Source organism: Cyprinus carpio, chromosome B21 (genome assembly GCF_018340385.1).
Source record: "Cyprinus carpio isolate SPL01 chromosome B21, ASM1834038v1, whole genome shotgun sequence".
In the NCBI taxonomy this organism is placed as follows: domain Eukaryota; kingdom Metazoa; phylum Chordata; class Actinopteri; order Cypriniformes; family Cyprinidae; genus Cyprinus; species Cyprinus carpio.
Window position 1 is genome coordinate 16,523,896 of NC_056617.1, and position 22,846 is coordinate 16,546,741.

Consider the following 22,846-nt stretch of genomic DNA (forward strand, 5'->3'; position numbering starts at 1 on the left):
TGCCGTGAGCTTCACGTGGATGATTATAATAACAATAGCACGCTCTGCGCGTGGGCGTGGTCACATTAGGTATAATGAAGGGAGACGTGAAAGATTGGACATCGCATTGGTTTCATATGGATTACGTTATCATATTTGTTTTTGATAGTTTAAAAGTAGACATGTCAAGCTTTCTATAGATATCTCTCTCATGTCTCTGTGTTGAGTATTTGGTGAGTTACAGTTCATTTTAATGACGCATTTCTAAATGAAGATCACCGCAGACCAAGGCGGCAGACTAGTTGGCCCCAGAGGGTTAAACATGTATGGCATCACAAATTATATGTTCTGCAAGTAGCAGACACAGCAAGTCATCTTCCTTCAGTGTGTATAAACCTATTTAAGATTTTTGGTTTTTTTTTCAAAAAAAAATGGATTGTCCACATTTAGATTGTTAACACATTTGTCTGTATATCAGATCACAGAAAGCACGTATATGGGATATAAAGGGCTGTAAGGATGACAGAACCACTTGCAACGTCACTGAGGATGGATTTTTTATTTTTAATGGCACCAGAAACAATGGAATCAGGTGACACCCATTTTATATTTTAGGGTCTTCAGCGGTCAGTTATTATTAGATCTCAAACTATTTTTATGCCATCGTCTGTCTCACAATAAAAAATGTCAAATGAAAACATATGTCCCTGTATATCAGTAAATCAGCCTTAATGCTTATTTTAATATATTTGCAATGTCAGTACACTTTGAGCTACCTGAACACTTATGATAAGAGTGTCCAGGCTCTGTCTGTTTATCCACTAAGGGCTGCTTGCCACAGTATGTTTTGACTGATCATGACTGTTTTAAGTCTTAAATCAGGATTTGTCTAATTTGAATCCAAAAAAGTAAGGCTGATTACCCCTTGACTAACTGCTAGTAGGACAGACTAGTTCTTAAAGGGGTCATATGACTTTGCTTAAAAAAGGAACATTATTTTGTGTATTTGGTGTAATGAAATGTGTTTATGCGGTTTAAGGTTAAAAAACTCATTATTTTCCATATACTGTACATTATTGTTTCTCCTCTATGCCCCTCTTTCTGAAACGCATAAATTTTTACAAAGCTCATAGTTCTGAAAAGCGAGGTGTGCTCTGATTGGCCAGCTATCCAGTGCATTGTGATTGGCCGAATACCTTAAACATGTGACGGAAATGTTACGCCCCTTACCATTGTCCCGGTGTTCTGACAATTTGTGCTACAATGTCAGATTTTGCTACCTCCCTTTAAAACAGATTGTAGCATAATTCTATAGCGAAAAGTGCTACCTATCAGATTTTGCTTCCAGCATGATATTAATAAGGTGTGAGGCTTTTTTAACATGTAGACCTACCCCAACCCTAAACCTACCCTTACAGTAGGATAAATACAGTGTTGGTAGCATAATCTGATAGGTAGCATTATTTGTCAGAACACCGGTGGTGCGATGAGACAAAACCAATAAAACCCATTATAAATGAGGCATTTGTTGCATCCAGTGGGGACATAATTACGGATTATAATGACTTTTGTGATTGGAGAAACGACAAACAACAAGCGCTACTCTACACTGCTCAAAACTCACATTTGAATTGTCAATGGCAAATTCTTTAAATATGAAAAGTACTTACAGGCTGTGAGTCAGAACAGACAGCATTGTAGGCTATTCTTGCAGATTCAGGAAACAGTTCTCCGTAAAATGCGCTGCACACACATGAATATTTGGGTGAAACTGTTCTCGAACAGTGTTGTAAATACAACTTAACAGCTGATTTCTAGTTGTGGCCAAACAAAGTATTTTCACTTTCGCAACGAAACAGCGTTTCCACGACAGGGCGGTGGTGGCAGCAACAATACTACAGCGAGAATCAACGTTACGCCTTCTTTCTTTGTGTGAACATTTGGCTGGCATTATGCAAATCTTCCCACATCGTGACGTAGACATGTGGGGGCATGTTTAAATGAGGAGTGTGTGGACGAGTCTTAAATTTTATAAAGAATATCTCTTTGTGTTTGAGACTTTAGTCTTTGCAACTTTAGGGATCTTATCTATTCACAAACAGCTTGTAAGACTTGAAATTGCATCATGTGACCCCTTTAAGACACAGTTTTAGCATAGTGGCAATGTTCATGCAACCGCCCCCTGCTGTTTTGTGGCATCATTTGAGTCAAGTGTACTGTTTTCATGTTGAAACTGTATGTGTAGGTGGCTTTGCCAGCCTAACTCTCCCTGTGCTGATGTGCTATCCAAGAACCCTGCAGTATCTCCACGTTTCTTCTTCATCATTGAGGTCTCAAACAGGTGAATGAAGTTGCTCTATGCCTTTTCATATTTCTTAATGTATGTCTGGTGTCATTTCTCAGTAACAAAAACAGTTTCCACCTGAACACTAAATGTTGAAAATATTTTGCATCTTGAGAGTTTATACCAGATTATGTGTGTAGGGATACGGAGACATACTGCAGTCACACCTTCCGTTTTGATATACTTGTCCATGACTTCCCCATGAGCTCAAGTAGGAAGTGCTACATCGTTCTGGTGAGCTTCTAACATATATACCCTTATCTGAGTGTAGCATATTCCATTTAAACTTTTTTAGTATCATGTCTGTTACCACAGAAAATTATTTACATGCCTTTATTATTAGAATACTAATAAACAATAATAAATCATAAACGGGTTTAAAATAGAGTTTCAAAACACTATGTTTTGGGAATAAGACTTGGATTACTGGCCAAGTGTATGATATATATACACACACACACACACTACAATATTTACATACAACACAAAGGGACATTATGTAAAAGCACGATTCAAGCTGCAAAGGACTACTTGCACTGAGCCTCATGACACACTTCTGTTTTGAAATAATACATCTCAGTTATTTCTGGTTCTGTATATTTTCAGTGTGCTGTGGTCATGCAGTTGACTTAAACGTCTATTAAAATGAGAGTCCGTGGGATGATTTAAAAATCTGGATATTTTCAGAGACAGGACAGGAGATATTCTGATGTACAGAATTTTCCAAACTCAACGGAAGTTATAGTTTTAATCCAACATAAGCTGATCTAAAAAAGCATTGATTGTTTCACCACAGGGTGTCAGTGCTCTAATCTAGTAATCGCGATGTTGCAGAATGTAAGACCTGTGCCTGGTTGCTTAAAGCTTAAAGTTTTTCCCTTAAGTATGAGACTTGAGGTGTGATTTCCCCTTACGTAAGGGAAAATTGAAGTGCAGACTTTATACTTTAATTCAAGGGGATGAACAAAAATAAAACATAAAATGCTTAGGAATTACAACCATTTTTAAACACAGTCCCCCATTTTCAGGGTCTCAGATGTAATGTGTTGCAAATAATCCCTTAAACACTTCCCTTAGTAAATGGATACAGTTAAGTGTTTTACGACAGTGTTCCAGGTTTTCCATTAAAAAATCTACTGTTGCCATGGGCACGTTATTTGTTAATGCAGATAGCGGTGTAAGTTGTCACAGAAAACAATATAAAAAGGATAAGGCAAGGGCGGGGCAAGTGCATTAAATGCGTTAATAATTTTAACGCATTATTTTTCACCATAATTAATTAATCTAATTAAAGCATTAAATTACCAGCTCTAATATATGTGTGTGTGTGTGTGTGTGTGTGTGTGTGTGTTAGTGCTCTCAAACGATTAATTGCAAATAATCGCATCCAAAATATGTTTTTGTTTACATAATATGTGTGTACTGTGTATATTTATTATTTATATAAAAATACACACACACAATATATATATTCAGACAATATTTACATATATTTACATGTTTATATTTATAGTCATATAATTTATATTATATATAAATATATTTAATATGTAAACAGCATTTTTCTTAAATACAGGTCCTTCTCAAAAAATTAGCATATTGTGAAAAAGTTCATTATTTTCCATAATGTAATGATAAAAATTAAACTTTCATATATTTTAGATTCATTGCACACCAACTGAAATATTTCAGGTCTTTTATTGTTTTAAAACTGATGAATTGGCATGGAGCTCATGAAAACCCAAAATTCCTATCTCAAAAAATTAGCATATCATGAAAAGGTTCTCTAAACGAGCTATTAACCTAATCATCTGAATCAACTAAATAACTCTAAACACCTGCAAAAGATTCCTGAGGCTTTTAAAAACTCCCAGCCTGGTTCATTACTCAAAACCGCAATCATGGGTAAGACTGCCGACCTGACTGCTGTCCAGGAGGCCATCATTGACACCTTCAAGCGAGAGGGTAAGACACAGAAAGAAATTTCTGAACGAATAGGCTGTTCCCAGAGTGCTGTATCAAGGCACCTCAGTGGGAAGTCTGTGGGAAGGAAAAAGTGTGGCAAAAAAAACGCTGCACAACGAGAAGAGGTGACCGGACCCTGAGGAAGATTGTGGAGAAGGACCGATTCCAGACCTTGGGGGACCTGCGGAAGCAGTGGACTGAGTCTGGAGTAGAAACATCCAGAGCCACCGTGCACAGGCGTGTGCTTTTGAACCAGAAACAGCGGCAGAAGCGCCTGACCTGGGCTACAGAGAAGCAGCACTGGACTGTTGCTCAGTGGTCCAAAGTACTTTTTTTCGGATGAAAGCAAATTTTGCATGTCATTCGGAAATCAAGGTGCCAGAGTCTGGAGGAAGACTGGGGAGAAGGAAATGCCAAAATGCCTGAAGTCCAGTGTCAAGTACCCACAGTCAGTGATGGTCTGGGGTGCCATGTCAGCTGCTGGTGTTGGTCCACTGTGTTTTATCAAGGGCAGGGTCAATGCAGCTAGCTATCAGGAGATTTTGGAGCACTTCATGCTTCCATCTGCCGAAAAGCTTTATGGAGATGAAGATTTCGTTTTTCAGCACGACCTGGCACCTGCTCACAGTGCCAAAACCACTGGTAAATGGTTTACTGACCATGGTATTACTGTGCTCAATTGGCCTGCCAACTCTCCTGACCTGAACCCCATAGAGAATCTGTGGGATATTGTGAAGAGAAAATTGAGAGACGCAAGACCCAACACTCTGGATGAGCTTAAGGCCGCTATCGAAGCATCCTGGGCCTCCATAACACCTCAGCAGTGCCACAGGCTGATTGCCTCCATGCCACGCCGCATTGAAGCAGTCATTTTCTGCAAAAGGATTCCCGACCAAGTATTGAGTGCATAACTGAACATAATTATTTGAAGGTTGACTTTTTTTGTATTAAAAACACTTTTCTTTTATTGGTCGGATGAAATATGCTAATTATTTGAGATAGGAATTTGGGGTTTTCATGAGCTGTATGCCAAAATCATCAGTATTAAAACAATAAAAGACCTGAAATATTTCAGTTGGTGTGCAATGAATCTAAAATTTTTGAAAGTTTAATTTTTATCATTACATTATGGAAAATAATGAACTTTTTCACAATATGCTAATTTTTTGAGAAGGACCTGTATATACATGCATGTAGGTGTATTTATATATACATAATAATGTGTGTGTGTGTGTGTGTGTGTGTGTGTGTGTGTGTGTGTGTGTGTGTGTGTGTGTGTAACTCATGCTACCTCATGATTTGATTCATATTTTTTGGGTCACAATTTAATTTTAGAAATTCAAGAAATTCAAAAATCAAATGTAAAAATAAAACACTGCAAAGTCTCCACTGTATGAATTAAATGTAAATTGATTATTATTAAAGATAGAAAAGTGATTCAGTCACTGAGTGAGTGAAGTACTGTAGTGAGAGATTTTTTGAGTGAGTTTTTGACAAACTTGCTGTTGGCCCATTTAAAATTGAAAGCACAGATCCAATATACTGATACACATCCATTTTTATCTCAACTGTTTATGTTCACATAGGAGATAACCGACTGTTTACGTGAATACTCCATATAATGGTCATTTTGATGTAATTATGTGTATTTGACCATTCAACTAAAATGAGCCTCGAAAGAGAACTGAATTTGCAATTGTGTGGTGTCCAAGAAGCGGATTTCTGCATGTGCTTAGTGTGTTTGTGTCTCCGTACGTCAGCGTGATGACTGCGTTAAGTTCTTTAGACCTTAAGAATGCATTTTAACATGTAGCATGCCCCAGTCCTTTTCTTATTCATGCATGTTTCTTTATCACTCTAATACCATGAAGTTAAATGGGTCATATGATGCGATTTCAAATTTTCCTTTATCTTTGGAGTGTTACTAGCTCCTGGTGAATAAAGAAGATCTGTAAAGTTGCAAAGACTAAAGTCTCAAATCCAAAGAGATTCTTTATAAAAGTTAAGAGTCAACCACACACCCCTAAAACGGCTCGTTCTAACACGCCCCACATCTCTACATTAATATGTGGGAAGATTTGCATAACGCCACCCAGATGTTCACGCAAGGAAAGAAGGCTTACCTTTTATTCTCGTTGTAGTATTGCTGTTGGCGCTGCCGCCATGTCATATAGACACTGTGTGTTTCACTGTGAAAGCGAAACTACTTTGTTTGGCCTTCCAAAAGAGGACGATATCCACTTCGTCATGCCTGGGGCTGATCCGTGCTGGTCACTGAGGAAATATATCAACATTGCATTGTGGATCGCGGAATCGGCTTTCACCGTGGATGAAGCGGAGTCCAGCCCGGGGTCGTCACATGTGGTTGCCGCAAGCACAAGATACTCCTTCGTAGAATCCACCTCTAACAGCCCGCCTCTGCTCACTCAAGCCGGCCGCGGCTCACTCTAGGCCTCTGGCCTCTGCTCACTCAAGGCAGCGGTGTGTGATGCTGTTTCGTTGAGAAAGCGAAACTACTTTGTTTGGCCTTCCAAAAGAAGACACGACTAGAAATCATGTTTATATCACGTTTATAATAGGTTTTATGTTTATGTCTCGGCGCTCTGGCCAGACAAGGCATCACAATATGTTAAGAGGCATAACATTTTCGTCACACGCTTAAGGTATTCGGCCAATCACACCGTGCTGGCTAGCTGGCCAATCACAGCACACCTAACTTTCGAGGACAATGAGCCTTGTGAAAATCGACGCATTTCAGAAGGCAGGGTTTTTTTTACCTTAAACTGCATAAATAAATTTCATTACACCAAATACACAAAATAATGTTCTTTTTAGCAGCATCATATGACCCCTTTAAAAAATGTCAAACATTAGAAAATCAGTATTTGAAATTTGTTAATCAGTGTGGATTAATAGAAGATAGAAATGCAATTCATGTGATTAATTTTTTTCCCCACCCCAATATATAATGTTTCTATCGAACCTGATGCATATTTGACATTCAAAAACTACAGGAATGGGGTCTTCTGGTAATGTATGAACAGTGAAGGCTGTGAGAGAGAACTGCTCTCCTGATAAATACTCCTAAAAGCCCCTAATCATTCAAATATTGAACAAATTTTGACATAGAACATAGCAGTCAAATGCAGGGCAGGGATGGAAATTAGAGTGAGACTAAAGAAAATCTCAGGTCGTCAAGATAAGACAAGCTGGAGAAGAAATGGTTTAAATGGATCCAACCTAGTCGACATGTTAACTCTGAGGGGGAAATTAATTTGGAGAAGATGCTCAAAGAGCTAAGAACAGTCAGGAAGGAAAACAAAACCAGCAGATGTCAAGGGAGATTTGAACAGCACAAATAAGAGGATTGAGGAAGCAGAGGGTCATATCATGGAAGCAGAGGAACAAATATATATATATATAAGGAGTATCAGGGCATTGAAAATGGCTAATCAACAATCAAGTTCATTGAAGAATTACTGAAGATGAGCTGGGTCTCAGTCCATTGATGAAAAATGCAGAAAAGCAACAAAATATATTAAAGCATGGGGTCTACGGGTGGATGTCATCTGCCCAAAGCAGACATTGCTGAAACACCTTCAGCACTGAACTTAGACAACGAAAAAGGACAAGGCAACCCAGTGGAAACTACCTCAACAACGGACTTTGTGGAGCGACAGGTTTGAGGTTTTTCCCTCAGAGCCAAGTCACTCTTGGTGTTAAAAATTGCTTTTATTCATTTTGTTGTTGAATGTTCTTGTACATGTACATAATTTGATGTGAAAAGTGAAAAAAAGTGAAACGTGACATACAGCCAAGTATGGTGGACCATACTCAGAATTCATGCTCTGCATTTAACCCACCCAAAGTGCACACACACCGTGAACACACACCCATTTATTCAAAATTATTGTTATTATTTATTTATTTATTTATTTACAAGAGGCTCATTCAGAGATCAGACAGAGCACTCTAAATTGGCCAAAAATGGATTACATTTTTTTTTTCATTGCATGTTTCTGGCAGGAGGAGGGAAGTGGCTATTTTTATATCAAACAATCTTAGGTTTGACCATCAGAATGAAATTGAAGATAAAGACGGATTTTAATCAAATGACAAATTAAAGGTGCTCTACCTACATTTATCAATGTTCATGTTCCCCCAGGTAGCAAATTTAAATTCTATCAAAAAATGTTTAATATCATCTCAACTGAGACACAAGGAACCTTCATTTGTGGGTGAGATTTTAATATAACCCTCAACTCAAAAAAGGATACCTCTAAACTGACAGAGAGATCTATAACTCTTATAGCAAGGAAACTCAAAACTCTATAAGAAATCTAGGACTGGGACCTTTGGAGAGACTTCTTCTCCAAAGGATGAGACTATTCCCATTACTCCCACCCATATTCAGAACACTCAAGAATAGACTATCTATTGATGCTAAGTAAAGACAGACATAAGATAATTAAATGTAACACAGGAACAATGAACTTATCTGACCATGCACCTGTACATGCCTCAGTGAGTTTAAATAGAATTCTTATTAAAGGGATACTCCATCCCAAAATGAAAATTTTCTCATTAATCACTTACCTCCATGTCGTTCCAAACCCATAAAAGCTCCATTCGTCTTCTGAACACAATTTAAGATATTTTGGATGAAAACCTGGAGTCTTGAGACTGTCCCATACACTGCCAAATAAATAACAGTGTCAAGGTCCATAAAAGGTATGAAAGTCATCTTCAGAATACTCCATCTGCCATCAGACGTGCAATCTGGGTTATATGAAATGACAGGAACACGTTTTGTAAGCAAAGAAAACAAAAATGACTACTTTTTCTTCTGCTTACAAAAAGTGTTCCTGTCATTTCATATAACCCAGATTGCACAAGATCTAATTCAGTTTAGGTTGCATAATCAGTACAAAATGATTTAGTGGAGATATTATCTGCATATAGGGCTAATACTGTTAGTAAGGTAATTTGAAAATTTTATCATTGTCTTCAAATTATAGACCAGATTCTACCTCCTTGGTCAGAATTAAATGGGAGAAGGAAGGAAACAGGATTAAAACAGAAGAGTGTGATATGGAAGGAAATATGATTGTAAAAGAGGTGTTTTTTTATTGTTTTGTTTTCTTCCTTGTTTGGTAATATGTCCATTGGTTTTTTTATTTCCCCTGAACAAATGAGCCATATTGAAATAGGGTCTGTGTGCTGAAGACTAATTCTGAAGTAGCAAATCATATACTCTGGTGATGTTCAGTTATTCACCTATTTTGGAAAACATACATGAAAGGACATTAGAGGCCATGTTTCATGTGTTATATTTGGGAAAAACCTGGAAATGCATGAAACAAATTATACATATGGAGAATATTTCTGGTTGCAACTAAAAAAGGCTATTGCTTGTAAATGACTTCAACATATTGAAACACATTGAAATATATGAGGAAACTCTTACCTTTTCTTTAAAATAAAAAAAAGCAAAAGGGGGCTATTTTATAAATAAAGTGCAAAGATTTTTTAGGAGATATAATAATGACATAATAGATATCATCATAGATTAGTATTGTAAATTTGACCTTGTAACTGTGCAAAGTTAATATTACACTGTACCTTACCCTGCTGGTTTGTTTTCATATTTATTGTGTTTTTGTTCTCTCTTCTTTTTCCTTTTTTATTTTCTCTCTATGGTACTTCATTCTTCCTGAAGTGCATAAGAAGTCATTTGGATTAAATGCTTTTTTTTCCATTTATTTCTTTATAATTCTGTATTGTATCTTTCTGTGACTCCCATGACAGAAAAAATCTATTCAATTCAATTCAAAAACTGCAGGAATGATTCTGTAAAACTGTTTGTTTATTTATTTATTTTTGTAATACAATCCCATCAACACTAGTGATTAATTTAATTGTTCTGTTACATGTTCTTCATTTTCAGGTGACTGTGGCATGCTTTGTTGGTGTGATGGTAACGTCTCGTTCTATTTTTTAGCTGTTTCATTTTAGTATGTCATGTTTAATTTTTGTTTGTGTTAAATGTCTGTATAAAGTTTAATTTGTATGGTTCTGTTTTGTTGTCCAGTGTTCCGACATTTTTTAGTATTTCAAGAAGTAGTTGCAATAATGCTACTGATTGAAAAAATTACATTACATTTAATTGTAAAATTACATTAAAAATATACATAAGGCTCATCTGAACTGTCCCATTTCTTTCTTTTTGGATCAAGATTTGAGATGTGTGGGTCAGGACATGCTGTGCAGCTGAGAAACATGGTTTAAGAGGAAAGTATGGGCAATGCCCATCTGAGATACGGATGACCTACTGTCAGTGCAAGACAGCTCTGAAATAGCCCAGGCAAATCTGCATTGTTAATCCTTTTGATCTTTTATTTAAAAAATATCACAAAAATCTAGCCTTGCATTGGAGAATAAAAAATTAAAATGGGGGGAAATATAATATATATTTTTTTCTCAAATACATGTTGGACACAATTATTTGTACCCCTAGAAATTCTTATGAGTAAAATATATCTGAAATATATTCCCATTCATATTAAAAATTTTGAGCACACCAGGGTGATTATGAACATGAAATTATTCAGCCATGGCTTCCTTTTTCACAGAAATATAAATAGGAGGCAAAACGAATGAATCGTCCATCACAATGAGAAAAACCAAAGAATATATTTCTGATGTGCAGCAAAAGATAATTGAGCTTCACAAATTAGAAAGTGGCTTTAAGAAAAGAGCTTGAACAGTGAAAATTACCATTTCCACCATCAGGGCAATAATTAAGAAGTTGCAATCAACAGAAAATGTTATGAATCTGCCTGGAAGAGGACATGTGTCTATATCGTCCTAAAGCACGATGAGAAGGAGAGTTTGAGTGGCCAAAGACTCTTCAAGGTCTTTGGCCTTAGAAAACCTTAAAAAAAAAAAATTGCAAACAGCACCTACATCACCACGTGTTGTTTGGGAGGGCTTCAAGAAAAGAGACAAGAAAAGAAAATGCTTTCACCAAAAAACAATCTCCAGCATATTCAGTTGTCAGACACGACTGGAACTTCAAATGTGACTGGCTTCTATGGTCAGATGTTACTAAAAAATTTGCTTTTTAGCAACAAATCCTCAAGATGGGTTTGGTGAACACAGGGATAAAAAGTACCCCATGTGTACAATGAAATATACTGCTGTATTTTTTTTATGTTGTGGGCCTATATTTCTGCTGGAGGTCCTAGACATCTTGTTTAGATACATGGCATGATTGATTCTATCAAATACCAACATATAAAATATCAAAAAGTGACTGTCTCTGTTAGAAATCTTATAATGGGCCATGATTGGATCTTCCAACCGGACAATAATATAAAAAAAATGTTAAAAACAACACAATGCAATGGCCAATCCAGTTCCCTGACCTGCACCCTAGAGAAAATGTTCGAAAGCAGGAGCCTCTTGTAAGCTGATTCATTTAATAAGGTTTCACATCTGGTTGTGTTTAATTGATTGATTTCCAACAGACCGGATTAACTTTTGTCACCTGTGGTTCAGCTCAAACATATCTACAACATAATTCAGAGTAAAACCAAAAACTGGCAGCTCAAAAAAATTTGCCAAATTTGCCATGTTCTCTACCCTGAAAAATGATGTTTCAGTATGTTGCCTAGATCTCACTGGACAAATAAAGAGAAGCAGTCTGTTGACACCAAGTTTAATAAATGTTGTAAAAGGACTGTCTGGTGAAATGTTAAAATATCATACCTCTTATATAGCCTCATGCTTTTAGAGGGATCTATAATTTTTTGTCTAGAGGACAACTAAATGTAACTGTCACAATATGTTGCCAGAAGGAACGAAGGACCCGTGGATAAACAAAACTGTCTTTTATTAAATCCAACACACAGGGTAAATCCAGACTTGGAAGGGAAGGAAGACACATGTACACAACTTGTAGACCCGACAGAGGAGGAATACACAGACAGGAACTTAAATACATGACATAAGATAACTGGGAGGAACACAGGTGCACTGAATGACTAATTAAACTAAACTAGGACAGGGACATGACCAAATAAGGGAAAATAGGAACAGCTTGGAGCAGGAGGAGCCAAGCAGGACCCAGGCCACAGCCATGATGGCGGCCCATGGTGGAGCCGATGAAGGGAGGAGCCATGGAGGAAGAAGGGCCGACAGCTCCAGGGGGCCATCCAATGGCAGCGGAGCAGGTGGTGTAGGAGCCCGAGGCAGAGACGGAGAGCCGATGAGCCAGGGCGACAGGGAGAATCGGGAGGTCTAAGGCGGAGCAGATGGCGCTGGCGACCGAGGCGGAGGAAGGGATCCAGAAGGCCTCGGTGAAGCTGGAGCAACAGAGGACCCAGGTGGAGCCGAAGGGAAGGAGGAGACTGACGGAGCCGAAGGGATGAGGTGTAGGATAGTCAACAACAGACCAAGGTTGAGCCGGAGGGACGAGGGAGCCCGACGAAGCCAGTGGACAGATGGGCCACGGCGACGCTGGAGGATGGCAGTCCCACAGAGCCCAAGACTAGTTGCCCACTGAAACTAAGCAGGGTTGAGCCTTGTTAGTACCTGGATGGGAGACCTCCTGGGAAATTTAGGTTGCTGCTGGAAGAGGTGTTAATGAGGCCAGCAGGGGGTGCTCACCCTGTGATCTGTGTGGGTCCTAATGCCCCAGTATAGTGATGGGGAAACTACACTGTCAAAAAAGCACCGTCTTTCGGATGAGACGTTAAGGTCCTGACTCTCTGTGGTCATTAAAAATCCCAAGGCACTTCTCGTAAAGATTAGGGGTGCCCCAGTGTCCTGGCCAAATTGCTGCCACTGGCCCTTGTTAATCATTGCCTCCTAATAATCCAGATTCATTGAATTGGCTCTATCACTCTCTCTCCTCTTCACCTGTAGCTTGTGTGTGGTGAGCACACTGGCACTGTTGAACTGTGGCTGCCATATAATAAAACACAGAGACAAATAATAATAAAATAGAATTCTTTATAAAATAAAAACGCTTTGGCTATATTTGTAGCTTAATTATAATAACGAACAAAGAATTAATGTTTAATAGGCTATTTCAGAAACATATTCGTAGAGATGACGAAAATCTATTTTTTTTTGTTTGTCATAGTGTTTATCTTGTGCTGAAAATATCCTTTAAATTTTTTTCATAATTAATTTAGAAATAACCTGTTAGGGGGTTGGACGAAAGGGGATAAAGAGGTCAAGTGATAATTAACCCCTGTCTCTAATTCCAGTGATTGGCGGAGAGATGGCATTTTAAGCAGCTCCCACATCTGGGACAAGGGAAGAGAGTATGAGGCAGCATGGATAGTGTTGGACTGTTTTATGTTTGGCAAAGGCAGTGTGCCTAATAAGTTTGTTTCTTTATTTGTGGGACAATAAAGCCTGTTTTGCTCATCACCCCCACTTCTTCGTCATTCCCTAACCAGCAAACATCTACACTGATCTTCTGGCATCGGCCTGGCTCTTGTGCCTCCGGACTGTCCTCTGAAGGTGGATGTGAGTTGAGTCCCAGACCCACTCACTCTCCTGGAACCAGTGGTGGACACCTAGAATGTCCAAAGGCTCACCTGACCAAGGAAATGGGAGTGGTTGGTAGCCGAGTATGTCGGCTCCGGTGGTGGTTTCACGCAGAGAGTTCTGTGCATAATCGGTTCATGGGAGGTAATGGCTCCAACTGTCTTGATTTTCATGACAATATGACAGCAGGTATCTCCCAATCTCTTGTAACTTCCATTCATTCTGGATGTTGGACTGCGGGTGATACCACAATGTTAAGTTTACTGTGACTGTTGGAAAAAGGTGTGCCACACTAGGGAGATGAATTGGGGTCCGCAGTCGGAGGCAACCAAAATGATGAAAGACTTGAAGGCATTTTTGAAGGCAGTGGGTAATCCTTTCAGTGTAATCAACTTGCATGCTTTGGAGAAGCGGTCTACAATGACGATGACACAGGTGTGAAAATCTGAAGAAGGTAAGTCAGTGATGAAATCAATTCCACTGTGTGAGAATGGCCTATTAGGCATGGGTAGAGGTACCAGCTTTCCTTCTGGTAGATGGTGAGGTACTTTAGATTGGCACAGACTGAGCATCCTATGATGAACCGGGAGACTTCCTGGACTATATTGGGCCACCACTAGTGATTTTGGATGAGCGAGAGGGTTTGCTGGCTGCCTGGGTGTCCAGAGCCATTGCTTCCACAATCTGGTCATCGATGAACCACTCTATCAAGCTTACAATAGCCACGTTTCCACTGTCAGGCCAAAAGCAGGCGTGCTAGTGCCAGTCGCGTTTCCACTGTCACTTCAGGGGCTTGATCATGCTTCGTGGGTGCTTCCTCTGGGCCAGCGCCCCAGGTTTTTGGCCCGACGAAAACCTTGGGCCAAAGTGGGCCAGCTGGGGCTAGAGGAGTGGTTATGAACAAAGGCAGAGTTTCTCCACGTCTGGAGCGCATCGGCGCCACGGTTCATTTCATAAAGTTAACAGCTATAACACCAGCAGTAAAGACTTTTAAAATAGGTTGAGCTCAAAACTCACTTTCAGACAGCAGTGAGTGTTTGAAATAACTTGATACGATGTGGATTATGATCACCATGCAAGGCAGAAATATTTATAAGCGATGCAAAAGACTATGCATGCTATTAACTTTACAATAGTAAACATGGTAAATACAACTGCTTCTTATTCTCTATCACAATCGTGTATTTATTTAGTAACATATTTTATCTGTCATAAGTCTTGTCTCGAGAGTTTAAGCTCCGCGTATGTCATTAAAAAAAATAATGGTTTTTGTTCGGGAGCTTTTATAAAAATATCAAAATGATCTTTCTAAATGTGATGTATATATTGGGACTACAAATAAACAGAAACAGACTCGACTGAAAAAGCAGGTAGGCTAAGTTCATACCGCTTTATTTCTGTATGACCTAACAATCCTGATAAATTAATACATTATGATCAATGTATCACTTGTTATTGTAAAACATTGATTCTTTTGGATTATAATCTTTAACAAAGCATGCAAACAAACAGCTGCTTTTATCATGTTCGTTTGGTGAACACGCTAGTTACACTGACTTTAGTTTTCTGATAACTTCTATTTGTTGATGAAATGACGGGGTTGCGTGACGTTGTTCCTGAGAGGCGTGTAAAGGGCTGGTTTTAGTGAAGCGCAGTGGAGCTTCTGGCCCGACGGTGGAAACGCAGTGTGATTTTGGCCTTGGTGCTACAGGTCCGAGGCTATTAACCCCGCCCGGCCCATTTAAAGCACTGGCCCGACAGTGGAAAAGCAGCTTATGATAGCTGGAGGGAGAATAGGATAAGGAGGAGCCGTATCAGACTCAGGGTGGTAGACATGGGACAAAGCATTCGCTTTTTGATTCTTACACCCAGGCCAGTAAGGCACAGTGAAGTTGAATCTGGTGAAGAAGAGAGCCCAGCGGGCTTGATGTGTGTTCAGTCTCTTGGCCTCGCTGAGATACTCAAGATTGCGGTATTCAGTGATGACTTCAGATGGATGTTTAGCTCCCTCCAGCCAGTGTTGCTATTCTACTAAAGCCAGTTTCATAGCCGGCAGTTCGCAGTTACCAATGTCTTAATTGCGCTCCGTATGGGACAGCTTATTAGAGTAAAAGGCACATAGATGTTGTGTGGGAGGCTCACTCTGCCGCTGGATGCATCAACTTTGACGAAGAAGGGGAGTTCAGGATTGGAATGCACTAGGATAGGAGTGGTGCAGAAGGCTTTCTTGAGCTGGATGAACGCTTTGGTATTTTCAGAGTTCCAGGACAGAGACTTGGCCCCATGTTTCAACAAGGAGGTTAGTTGTTGTTTATGAATATCCTTTAGAAGTTTAAAAACCCCAAGAAGTGTTGTAGTTCCTTGATCAATGTGTGTTGTGGCCAATTCTCAACTGCCTGTACCTGCAGATGCTGTGTTGGTTGATGACCTAGCCAAGAAAGTGAACATTGTCACAGTGGAACTCCCACTTCTCCAGCTTGACATAAAGGTAGTATTCCCAAAGTCTGTGGAGGACCTGCATCATGTGTTAACGATGTTTGGCCTGGTTCCAGGAATAGATGAGGATATCATCAATATAGACAATGATGAAATGATGAAGTAACACCTTGTTCACGAATCCCTGGAAGACGGAGGGTGAGTTGGAGAGTCCGTACAGCATAATGATAGTGGCCTGATGGTGTTATGAAAGCTGTCTTCCACTCGTCACTCTCCAAGATTTTAATGAGGTTATAAGCTCTCCACATTTCCAACTTCGTAAAGATGCGAGCTCTCCGTAACTTCTCCAGGGCTGCCAGGACCAGAAGAAAAGGGTACCAGAACTTGACCATTATGGACTTGAGAGCATTTTTATTGTCCATTGTACCCACGTAAAAGAAACTCAGAGGCAGGGGAAGTGGATGGACAGATGAATTCTTGCTTGAACACCTCCTCGATATAATCCTCCATGGCCTTTTGTTTCAGGATGGACAGTGGGTAGACTTTACCTTGTGGAAATGTAGCCCCAGGCAGCAGGTCGATCGCACAGTCCCATGGCAGATGTGGTGGTAGCTTGGTTGCCAGTTGCTTGCTAAAAACATCTCGGAACGCCTGGTATTCTGGAGGAATTTCCTGTTGCTTGGAGGTGTAAGGACTCTCAAATGTAAGTGGATCATAAAACGACTTTACTAGAAGAAGGGATTCTTCATCTATTTCTGGTAATGCATTTTAATGGTTTAAGTATGGTGTGGGTGTGTAAATACCATGTGTCCATTGTGCATTGACCAATGCATTTTGAAATCCAGACTGCATTTTGCTATATTTATCATATTTTAATGAAAATGCAACCCCAAGTTTCCTATCCATTTGTGTAAATGCATTTAAGAAAAATTACATTTAAATGAAAATTTTGCTATAGTCTTTACTTGGACATGATAAAAATACCCCATCAGTTTGGGTAATACATTTCAATTTTGCAACTTATAAACCTTTAAAACATGTATTTAATTTACATAATTAAACACAATTTAATTTACATTAAACCTAGTGTGGGAAATGGCAGATGTATATTATGCAATTAAATTTTTATTATACACCAAATGTTACACATATGTAATGGAAAATAAGCATGTAAATACAAAAATACATTGCTGTTTTACATATTGCATTTCCATTTTGTATTTTGCATTTCAAGTTAAATATCGTTACCTATATGCTTCCATAGAACTTATGGTTATGATGTAGTAATTGCAAATTGAACCATACTTTACATAATGTCTTTTTATAGTGTCCTTGCATATATCATACACTTGGCCAGCAATCCAAGTGTATTTTTTATTTTTTTTTCCCACTCAAATCTTACTCCCAAAACATATTGCAGCCATAATTTTGAAATGGTTTATTTCAATACTGAGAACATAGAAACTTATCATAATTTGAATGAATGAATTCTAGTCAGTTTAAAAGGCCTTATTTACATACAAATATTTAAATATTACACACAGAAAAACATACTGGATGTGTTTATATTACGTAATATTATGTAATGATTGCATGGCGTTATCATCTTTTTTCACAAAGCTGTGGTCTCTGTCAACTTCTTATCTTCTCAGCCAGTGACAACAGCTGCTTCCTTCCTTCAAAAAGCAAAATACTTGCAGCCATGGCAGAGTTCAGGCTGTCCACACCATATACCATGGGGATCAGTAACCTCCGTCCACAAGTCCTCTTGGCCAATAGCAAAGCCTCCTGACTCAGACCTTGTGATTCTCCACCAATTACAAGACCTGTGTGCCTAGCAACCCAGTCAATGTAATAATACTGCGTCTCGAGGGATTTGCCACTATCATAATCCTCAAAACCACAGAAATCATCATCATCCTCACATTTCACCTTCCTTGGGTACTGATGTCCTCTGACCCAACCGTAATCAGAATGCTTTTTCTGTTGTTGAGGGTTTACGGTATTGTTATCTTCAGTCAAGGTGGTGCTGCAGTTGTCGGCTACGTGAATGGTTGCTGTTTTGGGCAGGTGACTTGGAATCTCACTCCATGTTAGGTTTGGGATTACAGGGAGACGGAATTGAGCACCCATGGCTGCCCTAAGAACTTTGGGCTCCCAAACATCCACACATCCTGAGGGGAGATTGCCAGAATTTAATTATGAAAAAAAAAAAAAAACAAACAAACAAAAAAAAAAAATCAATAGCTAATCAATAAAAACAATAAAATCAATATCAAGTTTCAACTGTAAAACTGTATAGCAGTTTGAGCTTCTGAATGTTACTTTTTGCACACCGCGATATTAGTTCTCTGTGTGCGAGTGGTTTGTGTGAGCGCGTGCATCAATTAAAGCAGTACATTAATACAGAACTGTGATTAAACTGAACGGTTTTAATGCATTGGCCTTGTCACACACACACACACACACATACAGTGGTGTTCAGTACGATCACACTGTGTATCTATTATTCAAGAAACTTTTGAAAGGTTTAAATAATTTATGAAAAAATCTTCAGAAACTATTTGCTTAAATCAAATAAGCCTATTGTTTTTTTATCATATCATTTTAAAAAAATAAAATAAAATTGTATGTACTGTATAAATACAGAATGCATTAAAAAAAGAGGTTGGGGTTGGCACAGTCGTTAACCAGAAAAATAAAAAAATGGCACATCATGCCGAAAAGGTTGCCAAACCCTGCTGTAAAATGAATGTCATGTAATCACTGCTTAATATAATATAATATATTGAAGTAATTATCTAAATAAATGTAAAGAAAAATATCAGACCATTTGAAACGTGAAATTAATGTAATAATTTCTGATATTTAAAAAAAAAAATACTTTTTTATGGAAAGCTTTAAGAAAGTTCACAATGTTGCTGAAGATAAAATAACGCAGATAATATTTTTTTTCTTCAGGTTAGATATTGATTATTAATCACTCAAACCTCTTTCTCTACATAACCATCTGTCACACATATCCACCATGTTGATCGTTTATGACTTTTTATTTACATAGTTATAATCAGATCCTCATCCAATGTGCAAAGGGTTATATGGGTATTAGAGCAACATCTCATTTCAGAGGCTGCATCTTCCTGATGTCACATTTGAAGGGTGCATTTTAAATAAATTAAAAAAAAAGAACAGTATTTTACACCTCACAAGAAATAGTCAATTTGATTATGTATGCAGTCACCAAATGAGACCTCCACAGGACACAGCCTCCGAAATGAGATGCAGCTAGAGTGTTCATGGATCTGCATTTAGATTTTCAACTGGAAATAGTAAACCATCCAAGTACATTATACGTTATGCATCATTATAGTTGTGATGTGGACTCTATTATGTTAGTTTAGAGTGATTATTACAACTATATCTTTATTGTTATCATTATAATGATCATTCTTGGTGTGAATGGGCCTTTTTAAAGATAAAGTTTCATAAGTAATAAATAGAGAATGTCTTAGCTTTGCCGATACCTTTAGTGAGCAGCACACTGTGACACCCAGCAGCAGCAGCAGAGCGTAACACTGCGGCCAGGTTTCCAGGGTCTCTCACATTGTCACAAATCAGTGTCAGAGGCACAGGCTTGCCATACTTTTCTTCTGAGAATGTTAAATGGGATGCTTCGGGCCGTTTGAATATGGCTGCAATTAGAGAATATCAAATTAAGGTGCTGCTGTATGAGTGGGACAATTTGTTTTGTTTTGTTAATGCAGGTCTCTTACCTATTATGTTTTTTGAGATGTCAAGATCAGACCAGATTTTAGGATCTTCCATTCTGACTTTCACAATGCTGGTATGTCCGAGTTTATCCAGGGGCAGCTCCCGCAGTGCATCCACTGAACTGAAATAAACTGTTTGCACTATGGCCCCTGCATCCAGAGCGCTGCGTATAAGATGCTTTCCCTCCAGGACAACTCTACCCTGCTGCTCCCGAAGCTTCTTAGATCGAGCTATGTTGACCAACCTCCTACATATACAATGGAGATTAATACAGTAAATACATTTAACACTGAAAACAACATCTACAACAGGGTTCCTCAAATCTTGCCCTGGAAGGCCAATGCGCTGCAGAGTTTAGCTCCAAGCCTGATCAAAGTCACCTGCCTGTGATTTTCTAATGATCCCAAAGACATTGATTAGCATGCTCAAGGGTGTTTTTTTAGGGTTAGAGCTAAACTCTGCAGGAAAGTGGATCTCGTGGTCCAGATTTGAGGATCCCTGATCTACAAGATGCACTATTCATTTTTCACAACCTTAAGAGACTACATTAAGTTTGCTACAGAAAGCCTTTTACAAAGGAGAGTTTTTCTCATAATTTATTAATAAATAGTTTGCCATTCAGAATTACTAAAATTTTACAAAGACTTTTGTCTTCATACTCATTCCTTACATATTCAATCTTTAAATTAGTTTTTGCAAAAATAAAAAAAAATAAAAAAAAAACAAAACAGTTGTAGTTCTTTGTAGTCTCGAGCACGAATCACGTTGTAACACATGTCAATATTTTACTCACGTCAAACTCTTGTCCCCAGGCTGTGCTTTCTCATACAACAAACCATCAACTTCTCCAAAACGAGACGATGTGGTGGGCTGATGATTGTTTATCACATTTTCCCGAGCTAAGACTGTATCCGAGATGTTGTCGGGTCGATGAATGCTGTATTTTTTAGGGGTTCTGAAAATGTTGTCTTGTAATAAATGTTCGTTTTGACTCACGACTTGTTTCGAATTTTCTATAGACTCTTTCACTGAAATTGAACCAGACACATAAATGCGTTTACGCACATATCTTCTGATATTTACGCCATGACATCGCAATGTCAATACTGGTTGAAATATTGTGCACAAAAATCTCATGCTTACACTGCGCGTCGCCATCTTGACAAGTGAATTTCCGTTTACAAATACTGCTTCATCTTCTTCTTCTGTGGTTTTTACTTGGAGGTTTGCAAACGCCATCTGCAGGACTGAAGTGTGAACTCATTGGGATATCAAATTATTATTGTCTACTCTACTGTGTGTGTGTGTGTGTGTGTGTGTGTGTGTGTGTGTGTGTCTGTCTGTCTGTCTATCTATCTATCTATATGTATGTATGTATGTATTCTAAAAAAAAAAATCCTGTTTACAGGCTGAATTTCTTTCAGAAAAGTCATGACAGCCTTAATTATATATTGTGTGCCAGGCAGACTCAATATGTTTTTTAAGCTCAATCCATTATTTGATGCGCCCTGTAGTTTTAAAAACTAGTTGCTCTCTGGGGGTTATTACATAAATGCTATTTTTTTATTTATTTATTTAATTTTTTTTATTTTATTGATGATGAGGACATCTTAAGTTATGAAACTTGCAGGGTGTATTAAGCATACAAATACCTATTCTGTGTCAAAAGATCCAGGGGAGTTTGGTTTCTCATGTCATGACCCGTTTAATATATATCCCATGGGATGAAAAATTGCAAAGTTTCATAACCAAATATTAAAATTAATGTCATAACAGCAGATTGTTAAAATGCCTTATATCAAAATATGTATAATAAAACACTTGTTTATGATTATGTTTAAATATAGATATTCATATACATGACTTTTAATGTATAATTAAATATTGAAATGAAATATCAAGTCAATAAAAAGTAGCATACAGTAGGCCTTGATCACATACATATTACATTTTACATCAGCCTATTTGCAGAGAAAAAGTAGCTATATAATTATTTTTAGCATTTTTTTTTTTTTAAGATTTCAGTGTAGTTCTCAGCATTATCATTCATGTATTATGGGCAATTGTGCAGCTTCTGTTTCTAATCCATTATTCTAAAGACACTTGACATGTGTGTTTGTATGGAATGTGTGTGTATGTGTATTTGTGAACAAGTCAAGTCAAGTCACTGTTATTTATATAGCACTTTTAACAATACAGATTGTGTCAAAGTAACTGTACAGCATTAATTAGGAAAATAGTGTTCCAATAATGCAAAAATAGGGACAGAAAGAAACAAGAAAAATAGGGACAGAAAGAGAATAAAGCTAAACTGTCATTGAGACTCTGAGAAACATGTATATTATTTGTCAAAGTACCATATTTTAAAACTGTACACATTTCTCATATGTATTTTCTCATGAAGCCAAAATCACGTTGCCTCTGAATTAAAAGGGCACTGCACAATTAATTTAAAAATAAATAAAAATTCTGACAAAAATATGAGACATTTTTAAAATGTCTAAATAATAAATCAAGAATAATGTTTTATTAAAGGTGATGAATGAAGGTTCACATGTCGTCATAAATTCAGTCTGTGTATTCTGCAACCACACTGTTCATGAGATAATCCTATTCCTTATCTTATGTAACCCAGTGATGCTGAAAAGATCAGCTGTCACATGTGATACACTCGTGTGTATGTTAATCTGACAAAAATGAGAAACAATCCAGAACCAGTGTTAATAGCATTAGTTAGCTAAAACTAAAAAAACGTTATATGAAATAAAATAAAATATACATTATAAAAAC

At 38.0% G+C, this 22,846-nt stretch overlaps 1 protein-coding gene and 1 long non-coding RNA gene across 2 annotated transcripts; one reads left to right on the forward strand and one right to left on the reverse strand.

Annotated features, from left to right (window-relative positions):
• Nucleotides 1-411: 411 nt before the first annotated feature.
• On the forward strand, nt 412-10,482 carry LOC122141271. Its single transcript, XR_006157653.1, has 4 exons — nt 412-571; nt 2,225-2,320; nt 2,464-2,557; nt 10,236-10,482. It is a non-coding gene; the product is annotated as an uncharacterized LOC122141271 (long non-coding RNA).
• Nucleotides 10,483-17,708: 7,226 nt separating this feature from the next.
• mrm3b (mitochondrial rRNA methyltransferase 3b) lies at nt 17,709-21,249 on the reverse strand. The gene is made up of 4 exons (XM_042748210.1): nt 20,850-21,249; nt 20,059-20,303; nt 19,810-19,977; nt 17,709-18,459 (listed from the first exon to the last, which is right to left on the reverse strand). Exons 1-4 carry the CDS (start codon nt 21,212-21,214, stop codon nt 17,918-17,920), a joined length of 1,320 nt encoding a protein of 439 aa, XP_042604144.1. The 5' UTR covers nt 21,215-21,249; the 3' UTR covers nt 17,709-17,917.
• Nucleotides 21,250-22,846: the final 1,597 nt, after the last annotated feature.

Bases quoted from the DNA above. Each gene is read 5' to 3' on its own strand.
- mrm3b (XM_042748210.1), bottom strand. From the start codon at position 21,214: ATGGCGACGCGCAGTGTAAGCATGAGATTTTTGTGCACAATATTTCAA. The intron at 19,978-20,058 runs GTAAGAGACCTG...CTCTAATTGCAG, and splicing joins CATCTCAAAAAACATAATAG to CCATATTCAAACGGCCCGAA. The intron at 18,460-19,809 runs GTATCGGCAAAG...ATCTCCCCTCAG, and splicing joins CAGTGTGCTGCTCACTAAAG to GATGTGTGGATGTTTGGGAG.